This window comes from Dasypus novemcinctus, chromosome 20, assembly GCF_030445035.2.
Source record: "Dasypus novemcinctus isolate mDasNov1 chromosome 20, mDasNov1.1.hap2, whole genome shotgun sequence".
Lineage (NCBI taxonomy): Eukaryota > Metazoa > Chordata > Mammalia > Cingulata > Dasypodidae > Dasypus > Dasypus novemcinctus.
In genome coordinates this window covers 49,934,924-49,961,691 of record NC_080692.1, presented here as the reverse complement: position 1 = coordinate 49,961,691, position 26,768 = coordinate 49,934,924, and the positions used below count along the sequence as shown (strand labels likewise).

General features: G+C 39.0%; 1 protein-coding gene across 10 annotated transcripts in view; it reads right to left on the bottom strand.

Moving 5' to 3' along the window:
* Nucleotides 1-26,768, bottom strand: part of CCDC91 (coiled-coil domain containing 91) — a 316,675-nt gene that overhangs the window by 34,934 nt on the left and 254,973 nt on the right. For all 10 annotated transcript variants that reach the window (XM_058282985.2, XM_071210236.1, XM_058282989.1 and 7 more), the window contains one exon: nt 12,048-12,161. In XM_058282985.2, the coding sequence (XP_058138968.1) occupies nt 12,048-12,161 (114 nt within the window). The remainder of the gene's footprint in view (nt 1-12,047; nt 12,162-26,768) is intronic.

Here is a 26,768-nt window from a genome sequence, read left to right as displayed (position 1 = left end):
AAATTGCTACTGGAAGTGGTAGAAGGGAACACGACCTCAGGAAAATCTGAAAGATCTGTGATTAGTTACCTGGCTTTATAAGGTAAAAATACCAGATGGCTGCTGGTATTCTAAAAAAAAAAAAAAAATGTGAAAACATAAAACTGGCATTGCACAGCCTACAGTAGCAAAGTAAGAAATTAGTAAGTGTGGTCATTTGGAATGAAGTGACTACTCAAGGCCAGACTTTGGGAGATCTAGTGGCTACCGATGGAATGATATGAAGATATGAAGCACTCAAAGGTGAAACACAACTTTAAAAAAGATGATGCCATGCTCACGATCCTAAATTCTGAATTCGGGGTCAAATCATAGTCACCAGCCAAGCCGCTCCCTAACGTCGTTTCCCAAGAGGGAAAAGCCCCATCTGTGAACAGCAGCATCTACCTTCTGCAGGCTGTGAGTGCCAGCAGGTGACACTGCTCTCAGTGTGGATAATGGGAAGCTGAGGCAGCAGAAGTCAAAGAGAAGCACCCGACTGCAACAGGCAGGAGGAAACGGCTGTTACTAAGTTCACGCATGGAGGGAGCGTGTGTTTTGAGGGTTAGGTTTAAGGATGGATAAAGGCCGTACGTGGATGTGGGACAGCCAGGCGTGCATGGCAGTAACTTCCACGTTTTCTTACTTCGGCAGTTTTTGAACACCTTTGACATGTTTGTGGATATTTCTTGCTTACAGGTTCTGTCCCTATAAAAAATAACTCAAATTGTGCTTCCCTGGCTTCTTTTGGGTCCAGTCTCTTACTGGAACTTCAGTAAGAAATGAACAATTTGAGAAGGAACTATAAGAGACCTTTTTGGCAGGTGAGAGGGACAGCAGGGGCTGCGAAACGGAGTTAGTGACACAGAAGTAGCATAGGTGGGGCAGTGGAAGCAAACAGACTTTCCTCTCGTATTTAACAGGAAAATATTTATGTACAAAACCGAGGATCATGGAATCTCATGGGTAGAGTGTCAACTGGACCGATGAATGAAGGAGGAGATGAAGGAAGAATTACTAGGAAAAGAATATAGAATGAGAAACACCCTAAACAGAGCAATAACAAGCAGCACTGTACATCGGTACCTCTATCCCAGAGAAGAAAAGAAATGGTAGTAAAATTACTGCCCTGACTATTCATTTATCACACTTAAAAAAACACAGCAATTGTCAGAAACGTTAGTCCAAGGCTAAGTCAGACACGGGACACACCCACGATCTAATGGACTTCCTTCAAAAATAACATACTCGTAATAAATGAGATAGCCTCTTCCTCTCTGTCACAGACTGGAGGCCACATGCATGAAATAATTGGTATTCCTTTAAGGACTGGGCACAGGGCTCCCAGGGCAAGTCAAGAGCACAGAGAGGTCAGAGTGGTGTCTATGAATCAGCAGCTCACAGAATGTCGGGAAGGTTTTCTCTGTTTTCATAGGAGAAGAAAAATACTGCATCTCTTAGAAAATGTTTTTTCTTCATGCTGTTTCCAAGACACTATTAGTTACAAACCAAATTGTTATTTTTGTTATTTTTTCAAAGGAAAAAATTGATGACTGAAGAAATAGATATGATGGAAAACAGCTATCTAATAAATCAAATAGAATAAATTTTAAATGTACCAAGTGTCTAACAGTAATAACATCTCCTTTCTACTGAAAATTGGAGATTTTGATAGCAGAAGGAAATAAGAAAATAGTCATTTTAAGAGTTTTATTTAAAAAGACATGACAAAAACTCACTTGCCTCTTAACTTTTCATACATTTGAAAATCAAGTCAAAGAATGAGAAGCCCCAGAAACATTCATAAATATTTAGGTTATATAGATTAAAAGAATACTAACCAATTGTGGAGAATATTAATTAACTCATTCCTATGACTCAATAGTTTAAAGGCCACACAAACAGGATATTTCTAAATGTTTTATAAGAAACTCATAGAAATTACTACAAAGGCTGAAATATTGTCTAGTCACTGTTTCTTATAAATGACGGTTTCTTTTCTACCACGCGAGACAGAATTAAGAACTGAGAGCCACAAAAGAGAAGCATCAGACTAGCAAACAGTGGCATTACACTGTTTAGTTCCATCAAACTGAAATGTCTTTTATTTTTCATATTCTCCAAACCAATCTAACTTCAAAATTGGGCAAAACAGGTGGCTTTCAAACAGAATATGCTGGGATTATGATTCAGTTTTCTTAACTTGTTACCTAAAAACTTTGCAATAGTGACTGGTCTATTGGATATATTTTAAAGAACTGAAAAAATTTGACATATTTTTGGCTTGTTCTTTTGCTGTTTAATTCAAGATGAAGTACAATTTTACGGGAGTTTAACACTAGCTTATATGCCAACAGATATACGCATAGGCATTAATTCCGAAGATATGATATATGAGGACTTTTATGAGAACTAAAGAGAGAAGACAAAGGGTTGTAGTTTTAAATACTGGATTGAACAAAAGGTACATGTGTTATTACCTACCTAGAACAGCAGAGTTAGACTTGATTTAGAAAAAACACAGACCAAAAAAAACCCCAAAAAACCCCTACTTGTCCACCTATCACTACCACAAAAGCAGGTGATTTATAACTTCACAGCTCAAAATATGTTGTACACTTTTATATTAATCTTATTTTAAGCCTTCGGTCTTTTATCACCACCTAATATGGTGATAAAAATTAGGAAAAATACAGGCTTATTTATAACCTAAATTGAAACCGTTAAACCCTGGAGGAATGAGAAATTATCTAAAGTCTTTAAACCAAATAGTTTTTGCTAAGATATTCAAAAGTTCACACTAAGAAAAGCAAGCTAGTTTAAAATGATTTCTAAATTGTATGTAATCTGTGATTTCTAACAACTTGCCAAATGAGGTGTGGGTGTGATATCTTCCCAATTTATGTTATCTTATATATCAAAATGATGCAAATTAAGATGGAGCCTGTACAAGCAGAAAGGTCTACTAAAAGCCTGCTGGTGGAGACAGATAATTCCTAGAATACTGTGGGAAATAACACGTACACTAAATTCTTCAGCCAGTATTAAGAGTTACCGAGGAAGGTCCTATAACCTGCCTAGGCTGTTTGCAGTCAGAGAGAGCGAAGGTGAAATACTGAGTCTCTCTTTTACTCATCTGGGGCAGTTATCCGGTATCACTGCTCTCAATTCCTTAGCTGTAGTAGGTCTTATTTTCTGGTTGTCCTGAGGACCTCGCCAGTATATGGAAAGTACCCACCATAGCGTCTCACACAAACTGGGCACTGAATAAATGGTGGTTGTTTCATTTTGTTTCCGATACAGCACATTCCACTTACCATTTAGATCTGCGTTTAAGTTGAGTATTTGTGGGTATTCCCTTAGTGCTGACATCATGAGAATACGATGCTTTCTGGGTTTCTGTTTTGCTGAATTTCCACAGTGAGCAACGCTTTCTTTACTTGAGCCAGCCCAGGTCCTTAAGACGCTTCTCCCAGGTGATATCCTCAGTTGCTCACTGTGGAAGCTCCAGTTTCCATGACAAACGCAAACATCTTTCCTAAACATGGAACTCAAAACCGGGCCACGAGAGAAGGCAGGCCAGCTGCTGGGCTGGCCGTCGTCCCGGCCGGTGGGCCGCGGGCCCTCTCGGCTCCCGAGCCGCCGTGGGGGGCCGCGGGGCCGCCGCTCTCGGCTCCCCGCGGGCCCTGCCGCTCATCCATCCAAGACGGAGCCACGGAGCCGCCGCGTGCAGGGCCGGCGAGCGGAAGGCACCGGGCCGAGGGGACACCGCAGGCCGGGCGGGCTCGGGCCGGGCCCAGCTGCGCAGGTGCACGCGGGGAAAAGGCGCCTTCCTAGGTCCTCGGCGCTCTGCTCTGCAGACTCAGGATAAGCAGAGTCGGCTATCTGTAAGTGGGAAGTAACAGTGCAGAATTGTGACCAACTTCCATTGTCAAACAGCTACTGTGATCAGGAAATAAGTTCTCCTTCGTATTTACCCTGTTGTCAAAAGCAGAGTGCTCAGTCTTTTTTTTTCTGAATGGAGAAACACTTCTCCCGCAGCGTCAGCGCGCGCGGCGGGGCAGGGCGCAGGCGCGGGAGGCGGCCGGGCGCGCGCACGCGGGGGCGCGCTGCCGTGGGCAAGGCGCGCGCTCTTCCCGCGCTTCCGGCCCCGGGCTCCGGCCGAGGCGCCGCGGCGGAGGGCCTGAGAGCGGCGAAGGGGCGACGAACGAAGGAAGAGCCTCTCCCCCAAAGAGATGCTTCCAAAAAACCATTGGAATGAATCGCTTTTTGTTCTTTTTTTATATAAAACTTTTTTAGAGAACTTTTAGAATGGCAGAAAAATTACACGAAAGTATTGGGACGGCCACGTGAGCCCCCGTCCAGGCTGTTACCACAACACCTGCTCCTGACCCCTCCGGGTAGCTGGAGTACATCGACACAGTCAGCTTGAAAAAATGAGTTCCATGAGCTAAGGCATTCTAGAAATGCACCCCCAAGGTACCTCAAGAATCTAGGACATAGATGATAAAAACCTTTTTAAGTTACATTTATAAACGGCATTTACGGTGGATTACAAGGCATTTGGCTTCTTGACTGCTGACGCCCTGTTCTCACAGCATGGCTTAGTCTGAAGTTGTTTCCATTCGACTAAGTCTAAGGGCTCCTCCCCACTCCCGCCCGCGGCTGCACTTCCGGCGGTTCCGGCGGCCTCCGCTCCCGCGCGGCCTCCGCTCCCGCGCGGCCTCCGCTCCCGCGCGGCCCTGCGCCGCGGCCTCCGCTGCTTCAGGCCGTGGCTGCGGCCGCGCGCGGCCACCCGAGGTCCTCCCGGAACCAGGCCCCGAGGCCTGCGGCCGCCGACGCCGGCGCCTCCGGGTCTCCTCCTCCTGGGCCTTCGACCCGCCCCTGGCGTTCCTCCTTCCAGACCCGCGGAGACCTTCCGTGCTGCTTCGTCCCCCCACACAAGGGCACTCTGCCGTGCGGAGCCAGCACGCCCCTTCGCGGCGCGGTGACCGGGGTAACGCCGGGCAGGACGGGAGCAAGGCTTCTCCTTCAGGACGTTCCTGGACCGGCCCCGGAACCCAGCGCGTCCTGTGAAAGCGCAGCCTTCCTCGGCGGCGCGGGCGTCACCGCCGCCACCGGGCCGCCCAGAGCCGCCCCTGCGCTGGTCTGCGCTGTGCTCTTCGTCCTCGCCGCTTGCTTCGTGAGGTTGCTAAATGAGCCGCGTGAGAACGTCGCGTCGTCTGCGCCTGCGCGAGAAGCTGTGCCTAGGCACGGCCTCCACGCGGAGGTGCCACGGTGCGCCCCGGCCCGCGTGAGCCCTCGGGAGCGCCGGCTGGTCTGACCTTCAGTCGTCAATTCTCACCATCGCTGGGATTTTTAAAACGGTGCACATAGGCTAACTGAGGAAAGGTCACTGAACCTTTTCTTAAAAGCTACATCTTTTCACCAAAGAATAAAGCTAGTCATTATCGTAATAATTCAAGACATGATTATTTAGAAAAACATTTTAAATTATTGCATAAAAACCAGAGATAAGTATTTTTAGATACTAAATGACCGCAAAGGAAGGCTTTATACTCATTGTACTTGATTTAGAATTGTTTTGGTTTAAGCAAACACACTGTTCCAAAAACCAGTTAAAGAAGATTACATTAATTGCTGAACCAAACTAGTTCTTATAAGCACGTGTGTAAATTTATGTTTTGATTTTAAGTTGGAACATATGATGTGTTCCAACACAGGAATAACGGGATTTTATTTAAGCACTGAGTTCCGTCTGTAATAGCTTCTCAGTTACTCCACTATTGAAATGGAAATGACCAGTAGAAAGGTCTTTCCAGGGGGGCACCTGATCGCCTTACCAAAGTTCACGGTTGTTCACGTGCCACTAGGTTCTTTCAAGATTATTTTGATACAGATTGAGTCCAGCAAATCAAAGAAAGGGAGCTAGGATAATGTTAAAATATGAAGTGGGGAATAGCAATAAGTTTGGGTGATTTTAAAGTATATTATACAAAATCGCCTTTTAAAGAAGAGCTTAGAACTGAAAGCCAGTAAATACTTTAGATTTTACCCACATTAACTTAAATGATGTGACACCTTTTAAAACCTACTCGGCTCACTGGTTTCACTAACTTCCCCTTCCAATCAAATTTTCTATTATTCTTCAGATTTGGGGAGGACAGGATATTTCTGATGGTTTGAATTAAAATGCAGGCTGTGAGGAGGAGGATGAATTCCCTTTAGTATCGAAAACTGTGGTACAACTAAAAGTACAGGCAACAATTACATGTATGGGCGTATTATTATTTTAACATGCCTTTGTCAGATAAAAGCATTTTTGAATATGAGACCCAAATCAAAATTTCCAAGGCCAGTTATTTTAGACCACAGAAGCTGAATTCCTTCTGAGCTGCTTCTTACAGAGGCAACTAGCCTGCCCTGGCCTGAACGGGAGCAAGGCAGACTCTTTAATCAGGCTGCAAACAGGACAGGGGCTTGGGGATGCCAGAACAGTGTCATTTTTCTACACATGGTGAGCGTCATAACTAATAGATTAATATCAAGAATTAATAACCTCTCAAGAGATTCGTCAGTTATCAAAGCAAATGTTACTCATAGTACTGACAGAATTTTAGAACTTTAAGAGACATTAGAATCAGCTCGTCCAACTCCTATATTACTAAGATGAGAAGAGTAAGGCACCAAAAGGTATTAAGTAACTTGTGAAATCATGTTTAAGTAAATGAAGAACTGATCAGGAACTAAAGATAGTTCATTTTGGATAAACATTACCTTTTAATAAATAAATAGTATGACATGCAAACACCCAAGAAACTACAGGGAAACTAGATTAAATAGGCCCTTTTATAATTAAGATATTCTTACAATGCTCTGGGCATAAAACTTTTGAAATGAAGATAATTGTACCTTATTCCTCTGAAGATCTAAATCAAAAGGATCCTCTAAAATGAAGGTTATTTTCCTGGAGGTGATTTAGAAAACACAGACCATAATCCTAGTTCTTAAGAGGAAAAAATAATAATCTTTTATTACATTTGGATGAGATTTTATTTTTTAGGAATCATTGCTTGGCTGTGAGTAGTTGTTGCTTGCTGAATGTCATTCACACGTCCTCCCCCCAGTAAGCGCATGTGTAACAGTTTTAACTTGTGGCATGAGCTGGAACACTCCATTCTAATCCAAGGGCCATGGGTCATTATAAACCACAAGTTTTTCCTCCCTGGGAAGCTGTGAAGGGATGTGGTCTTTCTACAATCTCCTTTAGTCTAAAATTAAGTTTATGTCACTTAGGACAGATCTAACCCAACACCCTTATGTTAGATACCCTACGTTTTCCACAGCAGCACCTAAAGGATTTCAATTGTCTGGCATGATGGAAGAAAAGGTGGAGAGGAAGAAATTTTCCCTAAAGATGATTTTGATGATCAAGAACAGGGCTTAACACACTTTCTGTAAAGGGCCAAATGGTAAATATCTTAGGCTAGTATGTAGATTTCTAAAACCATTTTTTAAAAAATTAGATAATTTCTCTGGAATATGTATGAGAGCTGATCATAAATTTTTCAAATCCACCCTAAACTTGTGAATTCAAGGTACTACTTTTTTCGAGGCTTAACAAGATTGATTTTTCAGAGAAATTTTTAAAAAGACTATCATTTACAATACTCATAAGAAAGGCATTTTTATCACTGGAACTGACCTATTATTAATGTGAATTACTTTTCTGGTTTATCATTCAGAAAACTCTCTTTGGCCGTTTTGATTTCACACTAATTTTGGTTATAATTTTGACTTGGACTGAGTACCGACTGGGGGTGCATTTTCCGTGGCAATGCTGATTCACGCAGCAAGTGCCTGTGCTCTGTGCATGGCGCTTAGAGCAGATGCAGGATGGTGTACAGGTTTAGCAGCACCCCTGCTGACATGAGGTATGACACTTGGTAAAAGATGTTTCAAAGAAAAACTATGTTCTCTGAAGAGCCAGGGAAATTCATTGTTGCTTGCCATACGATACTTTACCTTTTCATCTGTGGAAGCCATTTCATTTTTTATTAGACACAGGGCCTAAACTGAGAATCTACTGGGTATAATGGTAGTATTCTACAGTTTTCTTATTCATGGAAAAATGGCTGTAATGGTAACTACCGAATAGGTTCATCATGAAGATTACAAAGTGCCAAGGCATGTGGTAAATAGTCAATTTTAGGTATTATTTACTGAACCGTACTTTAAATACTGGCTCATAAATGCAACTCACATAGTTGATATTCCCCCACCCCAACACATTACAAAGCTGTTTTCGTTGTGTTTTGTTTTGTTTTTAGGAGCTACGGGAACCAAACCTGGGACCCTGGCACATGGGAAGCAGATGCTCAACCACCTGAGCTACACCTGCTCCCCTGTTACAAAGTCTAAACCAACATGAAAACCTTGTTGGCCTGTGTGTTTTTGTTTTGTTTTGTTTGTGGGGTGGGAGGGGGAGTAAAATGTACTATTTTGTTGGATGGCAAAATGATTGTTTTTACCTGACATGTACTTTTACAAGAATAAAATGATAGCATATTTACACGGTACAATTTATGTTGTGTATAATACCACCTAGTGACTATTAAAAACCTACATAAAATTAAATCATCTAATTGATATTAAAAATGCCAATAGAAAAAGTTACTCTCAGATATCAGAGATAATTACAAATGCTAATACTCAACAGAATTGGAAAACTCATTAAAACTTGTTGATTTTTAGATATACAGAAAAGCAACGTTATCTTCTGTGGTAACTGGTAAACCCATTGCATTTTATCCTCTAGGATGGGTTGTAAATTATTTGAAAAGTTAAGCATTTTGGATTTCTCATTCTGTATTTCTTGGTCTTTTATGAGTAAAAAGACTGAAGAAAAAAGGTGGAAGGGAAAAGAGCCTTCACTTCAGGGTCCACTGAATTTGGTAAGGATAAGATAAAGCCAAAGGAAAGACTGCTCACGATAAAAGGCATATAGAAAAGGAACTAACAAAACATTCAGATGTCCTCCTTCAAGGATTTTGAAAACTTTAAGAGGGGAAGAAGGCTGCTGGATAGACTGGAATGGACGCCCATTTGGAACCACAGTCTATAGGGCTTCTGGAATGGACGCCCATTTGGAACCACAGTCTATAGGGCTTCTGGAATGGATGCCCATTTGGAACCACAGTCTATAGGGCTTCTGGAATGGATGCCCATTTGGAACCACAGTCTATAGGGCTTCTGGAATGGACACCCATTTGGAACCACAGTCTATAGGGCTTCTGAGGTGCCTCATGTTGAAAATCTCCAGTTGACTCTAGTTAAAAAAAGCTGGAGAGGAGAAAGGAAAATTTTTGTTCTGGAAAAGTATTCTCTGATGCAAATAGAAATCCATCTTCTCAGGGAAGAAGAGATGAATTGCCCTAATTTAGTCTTTTGGAAAGAGACAAAAAGATTATGAATTTGCTAAAAACTTTTGTTTCTTCTAAGTATTATTTATAAGCTCTGCGATGTCTTCTTTTTGTGAAAAATTTCCAAGCTCCAAGATAGTCATAAAATTAACTTGAAACACTGAAATATATTTTTGGGAAGAAGAAGAATATAGAGAATCTTCATTTTTAAAAAGTTACATAAAAAAAAAAAGGTCTAGTACTTAGCTGGCACTCCCATTTCAGACATTTTATCGACTTTCTTTTTGGAAAGAGAGAAATTTTCAAATGCTACATCTATTCCACAATATGTGTTATTAAAAAACCCCACCAAATCCCAAAGTGGACGTATTAACTTCCGACTAGTACACTGACTAAATCAGTTTTAATTTTCTGAGTCTCATAATAGAAGAGGAATAAACTTTCAAAATTCACATTGCAAACTTTAGAGGAAATGGAATTCCAAACACTGATCAGAAAAGCACATTTTTAATTAATAAAAATAATACTACTAGGAGCTACTGGGTTTTTTAAAAAAAATACTGATCATAAAGATAATCATAGCATATATTTATTGAATCTTTACAATTGCTGGTTATTGTATTATATATATTAACACACAACTCTATAAGGTCAGTACTGAATGTTATTCTTTTTTATATATAAGGAAAGAAGCACAGAAAAGTGGGCCTTAATTGCATATGGGCCTTAATTCTGTCATGATTTTGTTGTTATTTAATGAACACTTTCACATGTGATAACTAGTTAGCTGAGTAAAACAAATGAATATTATATTAGTCCTTTAATATGATTTGCAAGAACACACAGCTTAAATGGCACAGTCCATGGTCAGTTGCCATCAAGAGCTGATTTACCTTACACAGGGACCAGATAACTCCTATAAGGGCAGAGTAAACATTTCTTACAGCCAGCTGCACGACTTCCTTTGGCAAAGTAGTATGATTTAAAATAAATTTAAGAAAAATGTTCCATGTCGTTCGAAGGAATATTAGTCTAAAATAATCTTATGAATGGGTTTCCTTTGTCCAGATTTAGAGCTCAACTGAGGAAATGGCTATGTATTATTAAGGAAAGATGATAAAAAAGGAAACACCCACGGGAAGCCTTGAATTTATTTCAAGGCTATGTTGTTTCACTACTGCAGTTCCTGTGTATGAGGAAGGGAGCTGTAATTCTTTTGCTGCAGGACTACTTGTGAACCAAATTAATTACAATAAACTCTTTGAGGGTAGAGATGCAAATAAGAGTTTTTTGAAAAAACATCACTTTCTGAAAAGTCAAGTGATTCCTTTTGATCCAAAATGTTCTCTGCAGTAGGTTAGGAACCTATGAGGAATTAGTTTGGATGAACTGGTTTTTAAGAATACCCTGAGGTAAGATGTACAAAGATTCAACCCACATAAAATGCTTCTTGATTTATCTGGAAAGGTTACTTAGCAACCGGTTGATAACAAATTCTCCTTTGTTGAAACCTAAGAGTAGCCTTGGGGGAATGAGAACTTTCTTTGTATCACACCAAATGTGACTTCAAGTCTGGGGCTAAAGCAGTGCCATAAGCTGTTACTACACTTCGAGCCTACTACTTAACTGCTAACTGCAGGATACTAATCTTGTATTTTCTACATATTTGGCTAATTTGACAAACTGTTTAGATATTGTGTCAAATTTCCTCACAAACATGTTTTACAATATATGATACAGAAATACTATGTTTTATATTTATATGTTTAATATATCATACATAAACACCTATAATATTTGATATCATAAATTATAATAAACAGATAAAACTGCATATAATTAATATTCATTTGTCAATATAACAAATATATAAAAATACTATGTGAGATGAAATTTATTATATATTAGGATATGTTTATTATGGAAAAGATTACATTAAAATAATTGTAATAAAAACATGTGTACATCTTAAAGTGTTTCTCATCTTGGATATTACTTAAGAAAACTAAAGATGTATTGAAAAGATAAATTGAGTTTGATCTATTATTTTCTGGCACTGCTCAGACATGCACATTAATAAAACTACACTGTAATGAAATGACGTTTTTTGCAAACCTTCAATATGCATATATAATTTTGACAAGCAGACTCTGAATTATGATTCTGAAGTGGAACAATGGCAGAAGAGCCAGAATCTGCCAACTGTAATGAAGTCCAACAGAACCACAATGGTGTAAACACAGTAAGAAAATCTGAAGAGAGCATGCAAATCCCAACAGTTTAAGAAATGAACACATTTATGGCAAAAAAAAAAAAAACAAACTAAAAATCTAGAACTATCTACTTTCTTCAGGAGTGTTGAGTTAAACTGGAAATGCTAAAGATCATTTCTAGGAGTCTAACAAGAAATTATTCAGTGTTGCTCTTTGATGACCGATGGGATTTATGTTTAAAGAAAAGATTATTTGAAAATATATCAGAAAATCATCTTAGAGATTTCTAAAAAAACAAGTGGCGTTTTAAATACTTTTAAACTTCATGCTATTATATGGAAGTTCCTGTGTGAGCTCATGAAGCACACGTCAAAACCCTCCAGCAGATGCTTACCCTCTTCTGTTCCTTCACATACTCTATCAAGTCATCTCTTGTTCTCTTCACTGCCTCTTCCACAGCCTTCGCACTTCGCTTCTGCTCTTCTATTATTGCTGCCTTAACGGTTTCCTGTTTGTGTGAGGAGGAAAAAAGTCAGGGAACATGACATTTAATTGTGTTCATTTTATATAAACTAAAGATCCTCTTCAATGGGTGGGAGCTCATTCCACCCAAAGGGCATCTTGAAACAGGAACAGGAACTTACAAAATGTTTTGGGATCTGTTAGAGGTTCCTCAGAGTGGAGTGAAAAGGACAAGAAATTGTAAGTCACTTACTGCAGAAGCGCCCGACAGCCTCAAAGGTTTCCTAACAACCTTTCATTTGATGTTTACACGACTGATTGCCTTCCTGTACTTGGCACTATCCACGTATGACTTCCAACTTGTGTTTATTCTTCCAAGAACATGCTAATGCTCTAGCTGTTTTATTCATGTTTAATTTTCCCATCTACACTAATCAAGTGTAGCCTGGGTGGTAAGATTTACAGCTAGTTTGGGTCTCCGGCCAGGTTAGGCTGTTCAGAGCTGGACAACGTGGATAAGAGGTGAAAGTCTCACCTTGTGTCCTTATATTTGAAATGAGAGATCTAGGGAGAAAAGTGATATATCTCATTTTACTGAAATAGCAAATCTCTTAGGTACCTACGAGATTTCAGAATTTCAGACAAAGAGATGAGACTAGAATTCTGAAAAAGAAATGCAACGCTTCTCAAAATGCAGTGGCATTTTCTACTAAAATAACGGTTGATGGAGTGACCACCACAAACAAACTTCCTTGACTTCCTTTGATATATATCCTGAGTGTAGGTACCCTCATATCTGGACAGCAAGGCAATCACCTAGAAAGTGGCCAGAGAGTTCTCAGAATATTTCATTTTTCATTCTTAAGGACTCTTCACTTTGTGGTGTCTGTATATTTTTCATTTAAATTTTCCTTATTAATTTGGGATATTTAATATAATTCAGGAAATTTTCAATATTAAGGATCCTCTATTCTGAATATATACACTAAAGACAATTAGAAAAATAGAGAAAAATACAAACTCAAAACAGTGCATTCATATTTGGATATAAGATGGGATTTATACTGCACAGACTATTTTCTGACATTTTTAATTGAAAATATATTTTAAATATTTTCCTAACTCATTATATAGTCTTTTAAAATATGATTTCTATTCTGTTTCAGGGATATATAATAATTTACAATGGGTATTTTAACTGTTTTCATTAAAATGAAAGAAGGATGAACATCCATCTATGTATCTTTGGGATGCACCTTATATACTTTCTTAGGATAAATTAAAAAAATGGGATCATTTTGGTCAAAGGATACGAATGCTTTTAGGGCTTTTCACATTTTGGGCTGCTATCTCTCCATAAGCACTCCAAGTATCTTTGACTACATTCAGTTCCATTTGTTTTTTAAAATTCCTGGTTTGGGGAGGAGGATCTGGAATGTTCTAGGAGGCAAGGGAGCCTGATTAGATTATGCTTCTGTCACCAATTACTTGTAATACCTTAGGCACATCTTTTTACCATCCTAGACTGTACTTTCCTTTGAAAACTGGTCATTTGGGGACCTTATCTATTCTCTGAGATTACTAAACTTGCTGGAAAATCATATTAATAATCTTATTTACTCATTCATTCCATGCCTTATTTTGCAAGGTGCACTTTATATATTAACATGAGTCAGATGGCATGTAATTGAGCTCCACTAGTAAAAGAGATAAAAATAATATTGATAAGGGGCATTTTCAGATTAATCAGCTACTCTATTACTTATACTATTTTAAGACATATTCTCATTCCTTATATAAATTTAAATCTAGTATATTATCTGTGATGGTTAGGCTAATGTGTCAGCTCGGCCAGGTAACTGTGCCCAGTTGTATGGTCAAGCAAGCACTGGGCTAACTGTAATTCAAGGATAATTATGGGCTTTAGTCTTCAGTGAGTTTACTGCATAGATGACTGATTACATCTACACCAACCAGAAAGATTGCCGTCAGCGATGAGGGACGTTTTATCCAATTAGTTGAATGCCTTAAAAGGGGAAGTGATTTCAGCATGCAGGGAGAACTTCCAGCTCATCTTTAGACAGCCAGAACCTCCTGGAAACTCCTCAAGGACCTCCCCTGGACCTTCCTCGCAGCCCTGGCCGCAGCCTGCCTGCGCAACCTGGACTTGTGCCTCCCACAGCCACGGGAGAGACCCTCATAAATCTCATTCTATTTACAGATATCTCCTATTGATTCTGTTTCCCAAAAGAACCCTAATACATCATCTAAAATAAACAGTGAAAACAAAGAGATAATTAAATAGCATATTTAAACACATGAAAACTGAAATCTTTTTCTTATTTTTTTCAGAAATATATGACATTATTTTATTTTGTTATAGAGAATGCCTGGCACTATGTTTGCAAAATGTTGGTCAGACAAGCAAAAAATATACTTTTTCCTACATACAAAATGAAATGTGAAACTACAAAAAAAAAAAGGAAAATCAATTTGTTGACATCTTTATTTATAACTAGCCAGTTTTTCTTACCAGAAAAATTAAAAAAGGAAACCCAGTAAGGATTAATATTTCTACAAAATGAAAATGCCAGTGTTACAATACTCAGGAATGTATTGGCCAAAAGAAATAACTGGCATATTTATGAAAATCCTTTGTAGACTGCATAGACCAATATTAATGGTGATACTGATAATTTTTTTTTTTTGAGGAGGCACCTGGAACCAAACCTGGGACCTCCCATGTGGGCAAATTCAAACACGTAAGCCACATCCACTCCTTGATATAATTCTTCACTCTCCTGACTGAGTGTACATTTCCTTCTGCCTGAACTTCTCTTATGTGTTGAAATCTTACCCATCTTTTAAAGTACAAATCAAATTCCATATCCTCCTATAAACCCTGTCTTGATGGTTCACTACGATTCCATGTCCTTCTCTTAAAGCAGTTAATCACACTGAGGCTCTTGAGTTTTCAGAACCTTATTTTCCATGGACTGTAGGTTCCCTGGACGAATGTGCCCTTCCTTCTACCCCTCACTGTTGGAGGCATCCGTTAGTTCATTTAGTTACTATCTGTTACCTACTATGTGCTGGACACTGATCCAGGCAGTGATGAACAAGAAAGACAAAGTCCCACACATAGGGATTAGATTCCCATGGAGAAGAAAGTTCCAGTGAGCAATTTGTAACACGCATAAACAAGATAATTCCAAACTACAATAAGGTTGTAACGGAAATAAATTGAAACATAATTAAAACCAAACTGGGGATACTTTAGATCTATTTTGTATGTAATAAATATTTTGGAAGGAAAAAAAAGTTCAGAAGGCCCTTGCTATTCAATAATTAGTCCCAGAAAAAGACTATATAAAGCTTGGCCTTTAAGATATTTCTTTGTAAATTAGTGATAGAAAGGATTTTTAGGACATTATCTTGAAAAGGGAAATTAAAAGAAAGAAAGAAAGTGTAATATATCCTATTTTAAAAATTAGTTATAATTGCAACTCTAAACTCATTTTTCGGTGAAAGAATGGAGTGTTGTGATCTTGGGGGTAATATTTTGGACACAAATGCACATTAGCAAACTACAACATTTTTCAGCCCATGACAGACTGTTGCAATACAGGATCACAAAGGGAATCATTCTTCAAAAACATCCCAAGGCTTCCCAATTTTCTCCAGTAACTTTCTTGATTATTTTACATAGGTAAATGATGCTTGTTTGACCTGTCACCATCCTTATTAATTTTTTCTTCAAATATTAATTGGTCTGATTCTGCCAGAACCTGATTTGTCAAAGGCCCTGTCTGTGATTCAGTTGTCCAATATTGCTTTTTTAGACTCGATAAAACATTATAATGTGTAAAAGCTCTCAAAAACCTTAAGGCAAACTAGAAAACAAAGTATCATTAGTTTGAGACAGAGAAGAAGAAGAAGAAGTAAAATCAGACTGACACTTTGTATTAGCATAAATATTGGGCATGGAATGCAAAATAACTTTGCTTTTATGTATAAAGAAAGAAGAGTTTGGACATAAAACCAGAAGGACCAAGTTTTTTGAAAAATATCCAATGAAAACTTCTAGAAATGAAATATATAATAATCAATAGTAATAATCCAATGGAGGGGGCTTAACAACAGATTAGATTTAGTTGAAGAGAGACTTAGCTTGAAAACAGATTTAAAAAAAAGAAAATAGAAAACATGAAAGAGAAGCTAAGAAATGTGGAGAATACAGAAAAATCTAATGTATGCCTCTATGGAATTCAAGAAGAGATGAAGAGAATATAGTAGAGGCAGAATTTGAAGAGGTACTGGTTGTGAAATTTCCAACTAACAGAAGATGACAATCACAGATTCACAGTGCAAAGAAAAAAAAGACTATTAATCTGGAATTATATAACAAGTGAAACTACTTTACAACATAAAGGACAAATAAAGACATTTTCTCATACAAAAAAAGAGAGAACATATGGCATACCTAAATGCACAGCAAATGAAATTTAAAGAATGTACTTACTTCAAACAGAAGAAAAGTAATCATAGGAAAGAAGATGAGATAAAAGAAGAAATTATGAGGAAAATAAGGAGAAAATCAGCTAAATTTAAACATTGAATGAAAAACAAAGAAAATGTCTTTTGGGATTAAACAAATATAGATAATAAAATGAGATAACTCAGACCGATATATGGGATATGAAAGGATGATCAAAATTAAAATGTTCTACAGAGCAGAGTAGTAGTATTGATTGACTTTAATGAATCAAAGCTCAATTATAAATGTTTATAATTTTTGAGAGACCACTAAAATAAAAGAGGTTAAATAAATAATTTCCACATGAGAAAAAGAAAAAATTGTATGAGAAAAAATTTCCAACTTACAAGAAGGCAAGAAAAGAATGATAAGGGATATAGAAGAGTTGGCACACACACACAAAAAGCACAGAATGAAGTGGGAGAAATAAACCCAAATATATGAGTAATACAAGAAATGTAAATGGGTAAAAATGCTTCTTTTGAAAAACAAATTGTAAAAAACAAAAGGTCTCGTTAAATGTTAAAGACATAAAACATTATGAAATCAGAAAGACTGCAATTAAGATGATGAAAAATATATGTACTAGCTAAGTACTAATCCAAGAAAGGTGGCCTAGGTAAATTAATGTGAGACAGTTTAGGAATTAAAGCGAAAAGCACAAAGTTAAAAAAGAAACAAAGAGGGTCACTATATGAAATCGAAAGGTTCAATTCACCAGAAACGTCTATATAGTTTTAACCTTATAGATACCAAATAGACTAAAATAAATATGGTGTAAAAACTAATAGAATGACAAGAAGAAACTTATGAACCTATCATCAAAATAGGAGGTTTAACACATCTCTCTCTGTGAGTAACAGATATAACAGACAAAAAAATCTCAGAGTACAAAAAACTTGAACAACAGGATCAACAAGTTTGATCTATGGGACATATACGGAATACTGAACCAAATATTTCAAGAAGACTTTTTTTTTTTTTTTTTTTTAGTACATACAGGGCATTTATGAAAACTGTCCCAGTACCGGGTCACAGCAAATCTCACCAAATTTCAAAAAACTGGTATCATCAGACCATATTTTCTACAGTGACTGGATTAGAATTCAATGACAGAAAGGTAAATTAAAAACAAAGCAAAACAAACAAAAAACTATGTTTGAAAACAATCTTTTGAATAAGGCAAGGGTCAAAAAGGAAATCATAATTGAAATTAGAAAATACTCAACAATTCTGAAAATACTATATATCAAAACTTGAGAGGGAAATGGATGTGGCTCAAGTGACTGAGCTCCTGCCTACCACATGGGAGGTTGCAGGTTCGGTTCCCGCTGCCTCCTAAAGAAGACGAGCAAGCAGTGAGCTGACGTGACTGGCAGGCACAGCGAGCTGACGCAACAAGACGATGCGACAGGAAACGCAAAGAAACATAATGAGAGACGAGACACAACAAAGCAGGAAGCGGTGTGGCTCAAGTGATTAGGTGTCTCCCTTTCACATTGGAGGTCCTAAGTTCGGTTCCCGGTGCCTCCAAAAAAAAAAAAAACAAACCAGCAAACAGACACAGCAAATGCAAACAATGAGGGGGTGGGGAGAAATAAATAAAATAAATCTTAAAAAAAAAAACAATAAGAGTTGTGCTAAAGCAGTAATTTAAATGCTGCTTTTAAAGGAATAAATTAAATGTGTATGGTAAGAAGAGTGTAAAGTAAAAAGCCAAACATCCAAGTCAAGAAATTAGAAAAGGGAAGAGGCTGTGGCTCAATCAGTCGGGCTCCCGCCTACCATATGGGAGGCCCTGGGTTTGCGTCCTGGGCCTCCTTGTGAAGGCAGGCTGGCCCGCACGCTGCGGAGTGCCACTGGCCCACAAGCACTGCAGAGAGCCAACAGCAAAGTGACACAACCAAAAGAAGACAAGCAAGAACACAGAAGAGCCTGCAGCGAACGGACACAGAGAGCAGACAACAGTCAAGTTGCAAGGGGGGGAATAAAAATGTTAAAAATAAAAATAAATTAGAAGAAACAAACATAGAAAGTAGGAGGGAACAGAGCAGAAACAAATGAAATAGAAAGAAATACACACTAAGGAAGACACATATTAGGTTTTTAAGCTTATCCTCTAAATACTGACATGACAGAGAGAGATTGTGTTAAGTGTGAAGAGATGTTTGAGAGGGGTCTAATTTTGTACAAAAATAAGTGAATATTTTTGTAGAGCAGTAACTTCTGTTTCCTTGAATTTGTGAGAGAACTCGGTGGATAAACATGAATAATGAGGACACCTTTTAACGTATAGACAATGCAGCAAATTAAACAAAATGACTATGATTTGTAGTTCTTTCAGATTTTCCCATTGTGATCATATGACCCCAGCAGACAAAACAGAATTTTTTGGCTTAAGGATTAGCTGTGACTTTGGGCTGGAGACATAATAAAGGTCTTAGGAGGCCATGACAGGGCTCCCCAGGGAGGCATGCGGCCTTAAGGACTGACAGAGACTCTGGATTTGACGGCTAAGAGCAAACTGCTGGAAAAGGACAACAGAACAGTGTTATCCTAGGAAAGAAGGGTAGCAGGTTTAGGGACGAGGGAAGAAAGTTATCTGGAAAGGAAGAAGGAAAAGCTGTTTGGACTGGAAGTTGCTGAAGCGCCCCTAAAGGTTCTTGGGGTCTTTAACTACTTCATTTATTCAAAAAGTCTCTTGAGAATCTCCTCTTTGTCAGACATTCGCAGGGCAACGAGGGTTCAGTAGTGAACAAAGGAAATTTTGGCTGGTGGTTTTTTTTTTGGATAGTCTTCTACACCTCATGGTCAGCCGAGATAAAATGTGCTAAAGGAAGGGAAGTCTTGGTTAATTAGAAAAAGAAATTAAAAGAACTTAGAAATGCAATTTCCTTTTAAAGAATAGCACTAATATTGATAACCTGTGCACATAGCACCGAGCAAAAGAAAATGAACGTGCGGGGAGCGGCTGCAGCTCCTACACCCTTTCCACTAGTCGGCTTTTTCGTCTATACACAGGGACCTGTTTCTCTATTCCGGAATATACTCTCCCTTGTGTTTTCTTCTTCAAAGCCACCAGACAAACCAGCCTGTCCCGAGGCTCCACGCCCATCTCTTCCCTGTCCGGGGTGCGAGAAGCACGGTACACAATCCCTGGTGCCACAGAGCCCAGGAAAGACTCCATCTGGCCACAGACATTTTGCTCTGTTTTGGAAAGAATTAAGTTAAAATAAAACATAACTCTCAAGGAATGAAAATGTGCTACAAGTGAGTGCACTTCCCATAACGTTTTAGCAACATCGACACCAGGGCCACACAGCACGTTCTCTGACGCAGGGTTTTAACGTCGGCACGGCTGCCATTTTCGGCTGGGGAATTCTCGGTTGTGAAGGCGGCGCTACGCCGTCTATCTGGCATCCACCCACCGCTCGCCTCCAGCTGAGAACCACTGCTCTAGGGAGTGGCGGGAAGGGGATGATGCTCATCTGCATTCTCGCTGTGGTCGGTTTTAATTAATTAATTTCTGGTCCTCTCAACTATTCTTAGCATCCAAAACACATGCAAAAATTTCATAATGTCCAGGGTGATTACAAAACTAGTTTTTAAATATGGAAGAAAGATTTCTATATACAACTTTTTAAATAAATAACTAGAATCACTTTCTACTGTGTTACGATTAAGCAGGCCAAGGTTAATGTCATTTAGGAATAAAAGCTTATGTTCCATTTTAAGTAAAATTTAAAAATTCCTCCATATTGCTTAAAAGTATGGTTATGCTTTAATATTAATTAAATCAACCACATATTTCACTAATTGCAGAATCATGAACCAGTAAAGATCTGTGGCTGTTGGCCCTTTATCAGTTCAATTTTGTTAAAGATTATAAACAGTTAAATTATTTATGGGAAACAAATCTCAGTAATCAACTCAATTTTGGTCTGTGGGATGTAAACCACAGTTTCATTTGGTTGTTTTTCTAGGGCAACTGTGTGCCTACTTATTTCTTGTTTCTATATACAACAAATACCTATGTTCTAATTATGCCTTATTTTAAAAGTTGCACATGGTTGTGGAAATGCACCTTAGAAAATGAAGGAGTGATCAACTGGAAACAAGAGTTAATGCCAGAGGCCAGCTATCTCATGTTTTACAGAGCTTTGGTTTGTGGTTAGTGGCAAATTCTTCATATATTCACTCATCAAACACTTCTAGAATACCTATTATGGGAAAAGAATATCCCAGATATTGCAGGCTTTTTGTCCTTATCTCAATGAGTTCATAATTTACTTGTGGAAATGAGAAATAAACACAGAAACCACAATAACAGATCCCTGGTCAGTGAGTGGAACTGAGATAGAGGACAGTTACAAAGAAGGGAACATCATAAGATCTATAAACGGTCAGAAAAAGGCTTTAAAAAAAGATTTAACGGGCATTTTGCACGTAGTGGCATGAGGATGAAGACTGAGGGATCAGTACATAGGCACGTTAAATATGATGCCAGGGCTGAAAGCTGATGTGGCATCGTGTACATGAGAACAAAGACAAAAACCAAGAGAATGTGTAGGAGGCTTGTATTACCTCCCTTGTTACAGATGAGGAGTTTTTGGGAGAAGTAGAAGGAAAGAAATGGAAAGCCAGGCTGACACCAGACAGTAGAGAGCTTCAAGGCGTAAGGCTGATGCCAGAACCCAGGAAAGGGCTACCAGAAATGGCATGTGACCCAGATGCCCTCCTGCCACTTGTGAGGCCCTGACATGAGTCAGCAAACATACTCTTTCCTGTTAAGTTCCATAAAGAATCGATCCTTGCCTCACCCCAAATGGTGTGTCAAAAGTAAATAGGTTGACAAAAATCCAGTGCCCTTTTTTGATAAAAATGCTCCAAAAGACAGGAAAAAAAGGAAACTTCCTCAGTATAATAAAGGGCATATATGAAAAAACCCTCAGCCAACACCACACTCAATGGTGAATGGCTGGAACAGCTTTCACTCTAAGATCAGGAACAAAACAAGGCTGCCCACTGTCACCATTATTATTCAAAATAATGTCCTAACTCTCATTCACCTCTGGTTTCACTGTGTCATTCAGTGCCTAGATTATCCTCCAGCTTTCCTTCAACTGAAATTTACATCCCTAGACTACACTTTCCAGCCACAATGCACAATCAACTGATTTTTGAGGGAGGAGACCAAGCTGCCTTATGCTTCTGTGACTTGGTCCAATCAAAAGCCCTAATGCAATCCTACCGAGTAATCTAACCAAAGCCCCTTAACTGAACTGAATGCAACAAAGCGTCCCATACCCACAGGAATGCATTTGTTTAAGAACATCATCTTTTCCTGGGATTATTCAAACTGCCACACACTCCTAGAAGAAAATATAGGAAAGCATCTTCAAGATCTTGTGGCAGGAGGTGGTTTCTTAGACTTTACACCCAAAGTATGAGCAACAAAAGAGAAAATAGATAAATGCTACCATCTCAAAATTAAAAGCTTTTGTACTTCAAAGGACATTATCAAGAAGATAAAAAGGCAGCCTATTCATTGGAAGAAAATATTTGGAAACCACATGTCTGATAAGGATTTAATATCCATGATATATAAAGAGATCCTACAATGTCATGATAAAAAGACAAATGACCCAATTTAAAAAATTGGTGAAAGACATGAATAGACATTTTTCCAAAAGAGGAAATACAAATGGCAGATGAAATAATCTTCAAAATCACTAGCTATTAGGGAAATGTAAATTAAAACTACAGTGCAATGTCAATTTCAGGCCTATTAGAATGGCCACTAAAAAAACAAAGACAAAAGAAAGCAAAAAAAAAAAAAAAACAATAAAAAATACCCCAGAAAACTACAAGTGTTGGAGAGGATGTGGGGAAACAGGAACACTTAATCACTCTCGAGTGTAGAATGGTGCAGCCACTGTGGAAGACTGTTCGGTGGTTCCTCAGGAAGTTAAATAAAGAGCTGCCACGTGACCCAGCAATGTCCCTCCTAGGTAGATACTCAGAAGAAGTGAAAGCAGGTATGCGAACCGACAGTGCACACCAATGTTCCTAGCAGTCTTATTCACAATTGCTAAAAAATGGAAACAACCCAGGTGTCCATCACCAGACGAATGGATAAACAATATATGCTACACGCATACAATGGTATATTACCCAGCTTAAGAAGACATGAAGTAGTCATAAACAAGAAAACACGGATGAACCTTGAGGACATCATGTTGGCTGAAACAAGACAGACACAAAAGGACACTGTATGGCCTAATATGAACTAAATAATAAAGCGAGCAATGTCATGGAGTTAACAGCTAGAAGACCCGTCACCAGGGACTTGGCGTTGTCCTCAGTGCTACTGCAGGGACAGATGCAGGACATTATATACCCTGCCACAGCCCATTGAATGGACTGGGGAGAGTGTAAACTACAACATAAACTACAATTCCTGCTGTGTAGCAGTGCTCCAAAATGTACTCATCAAAAGCAATGAATGTACCACACTAATGAAAGAGGCTGTTGATGTAGGAGGAGTGGGGGTATGGGGAGTGGGGCATATGGGAACCTCTTATATTTTTTAATGTAACATTTTGTGTGATCCATGTATCTTTAATAAAAAAAAAGATAGGATGAGGATAGAGAATGGAAAGAAATTTGTACAGAATTGGTAAAAAGGCTGATTGTAAATGCTTGGAATTGGATGGCGGTGGTGATGGCACATTAGAGTGAACGTCATTAGCAGCACCAGTAAGAGGGTATGCCTGTGGCTGAGGGAAAGTTTAGGGCGTGTGGGTCTCTATGAGAAAGGCTAAGGGATGAAACATGGGATGGCATGGCAGAGTGAACCCTTTGCAGACGATGAGTGTGTTTAATAGTGCAAATATAAGAATGTTCTTCCATGAATCAGAACAAGAGTACGTTGCTATTACAAGACGTTAATAAAGAAAGGGTGGTGGCTGAGGTAAAATGCACCTGAAGCAAGGTGTGGACTATCATGAATAATTATATTAATGTTTTTTTCATCAACTGTAAAATACAAGAGAATTACCATAAGTGACAGAAACCCAACACTAAGTACTGCAAGTTTTTTGATTCAATTTAGATAAAATGTAAATAAAAAATAGAAATAAATGTACAGAGATGGGATTAGATTAGTGGATATTTATGGCAGGGGATGGATAGAGGAATTGAAAATAACTGCTGAGGGGTGAGAGGTTTTTCTTTTTGGATTAATGAAAATGTTCTAAATTTGGTTGTGATGATGAATGTACAACTCTCTGTTTATACCAAAAGCTATTGAATGTACACTTTAGATGGCTTATATTATATTTCTCAATAAAATTGCCCAAAAAAAAGAAAAACAGTGCAAAAGTAAATACATTGGATCTTTGGCCCAGCACCTCTCAAAAGCTGGCGACTCCTAACTTAAACAATGGTAAGCACTAGGAAAGGAACACACGGCTTCCACTTCCTGCCAGCGCCTTTCATGTACAACATGTACCACCCTAAGCCCGCAGTCTGCAGCTCGGAACCAGGGTACACGTCACCGAAATTTGTGTCTGGTTGCTATGCCAACGTACAAACAGAATAGTTTATATTCACAATTGGGAAAAAATCTTCTAGATTGACTTACTTTTTAAAATTTTAATACATGGAACTATTAATATTCAGAATTATGGGTGGAATGATTTGGGGGTACTGAAGTAGAGATTCTGTAGTAGATGTAGCTTTCCAATAATAATTACAAATCTTGGAAAATGAATGCCATTTTTAGTGTTTCCAAAAAGAAACTCCCAAAATGAAACAAGCTTGTATAATTAGAAATTGTTTAGTAACAATAATATCTTTATTCATAGGTATTACTAAATAGGCATAGACATTTAAAAAAAATTGATTACTGTTTAATTTTATTTTGATTGAGGGGCAAGAAATGGGGACAAAATTTTCTTTCAGAGAGCACTAGATACTGAATTTGGTCAAAATGAATAGGTTTAGTCTCTACACTCAAAAGTTTACAACTGAGTTAGAAAAACGGATACAAACAGATTTTGTTGTAACAAAATGTGGTAAATGCCATGATAGAACACAGGGGCATTACTATTCTGTGGTCCTGGAAGTACTAAGTACAGTTATTTTATTGTCCCAAAGCACAGTCGGTAAGGCAGAGTGGCCAGACCTGAGGCTGGCAGGTCAGCAATGGCGGGTTATGTCCTATGTGTCGTGCACCTCAGTCTTCCTATCTGCAAAATGGGAACAGTATTAGTATCTTTTGATATGGGTGGCTGTACTAATCATGCGTTAATCTGGGTGAAATACTTAGAACAGTGTCAAGCACGTGCTCAATGAGGTACTCAAGGAAGATAAATACAATCCCCAAAGATCTTGGACTGTACTCTGCCTGTGGCAGTGCGTGACGGCGTCATGCACGAGGAGCTCTGTGTTTTAGACGGCACATTCACCTGGCTTTTAAGATGGACTTGTGTGAGTTAAGACTAGAGGAAGGAGACCAGACAGGAAGCTACTGCAGTAGTCCAGGCAAGAAAAAACAGTTACTGGTGCGAATGGACAAGGTGTAACCGATATAAAAAGTCTGGGAAGAAACCAGCGCAACATCGTGAAAGGCGTGAAGCTGTAGGAGGGAGAGGAGAGGAGCGGTTAGCCGTGGGAGAGCGGTCAGTTAACCCAGCCGTCAAGGCAGCCTAAGGTGTGAGCATGATGTGAACTCTTATTGCCCCAATAAAGCCAGTCTGCAGAGACTTTTCCATCTCCCTGCAAGAGACACAACAAATAGTGGGACCTGAGCATACATTTTTCACAGAACCTCCTCGTAGAGATCCCAGTCTCCCTTCTTTCCTACATACTACAGAGTCTAAAAGCTCATTGCGAACCACAGTTGGAAAACGACCGCGTGTAGTTCCGTAAATGTTCCCCCAGCTCCTCATGAAGGGTCTCGGTGCTCCCTGCCTTGGAGTGTGCTGCATCCTAAGGTCTACCTTCCGGAAGCGTTCAATTTCTCATATGAGAAGGACAGTGATTCAGGGTGGACTCCATGCCTGATGGGAACGAGTCAGTGCCTGTACTTCCCATGGTTTAGGGTAGATCTGGATGCAATATATTAATGTTTCCTGTGTAATTACAAAGTTCAGTGGCTTAAAACCACCGTCAATTTATTGAGATTGGTGGCGGGCAACCTACGGCCAGTGAGCCAGATCTGGTCTGCTGTCTGTTTTTGTATGACCCACAAGATAAGAATGGTTTTACTTTTTAAAATAGTGGGAAAACTGAAAGGAAGAATATGTTAAATTAAAATTGCACTGCCTATAAATAAAGTGTTACTGGGATAGTCACGTGCATTCATTTACACGTCATCTATGGCTTTCATGCAACACTGGCAGGGCAGTTGCCACAGGGGCCATTTGTGGTCTAGTGCTCTTTGATGCACTAGAAACTGCAGGGATACAGTCATAACTGGACAGCATTTCAGTGCCAAGCAAACTGGCACGCTGCAACATTATATATATTTTATTTGAGTGCATATTCAGCATGACAAAAAAAATAGAAGTGCGCTTGTCTGCCCCTCTCAGGCAAAGTTCAGTGTAAATAGCAGTCAAAGGGGTGCTGACGCAAAATACCAGAAATTGGTTGGTTTTATAAAGGGTATTTAATTGAAGTAGGAGCTTACAGATACCAGGCCATATGCATAACTTACTTCCCTCACCAAAGTTTATTTTCACGTGTTGGAGAAAGACAACTACAAGGGTTCAGGCTTCCTGAGTTCCTCCCTTCCAGGGTCTTGCTTCTCTCTGGGTTCCAGGCTCCTCTCTTCCCAGGGCTTTGCTTCTTCCTGGGCTCAGGGTTCCTTCTTCCTGGAGCTTGCTTCTGTTTCCTCTGTGCGCTTACTTCCTGGGGCTCCAGCTTAAGGCTTCAGCATCAAACTCCAACATGAAAAACCCTCTACCCTGTCCTTTGCCATGCCTTTTATCTGTAAGTTCCCTCCCACCAAGGGGTGGGGACTCAACGCCCTAATGATGTGGCCCAATCAAAGCCCTAATCATAACTCAATCATGCCCAGTATTAGACCAGATTACAAACATAATCCAATAT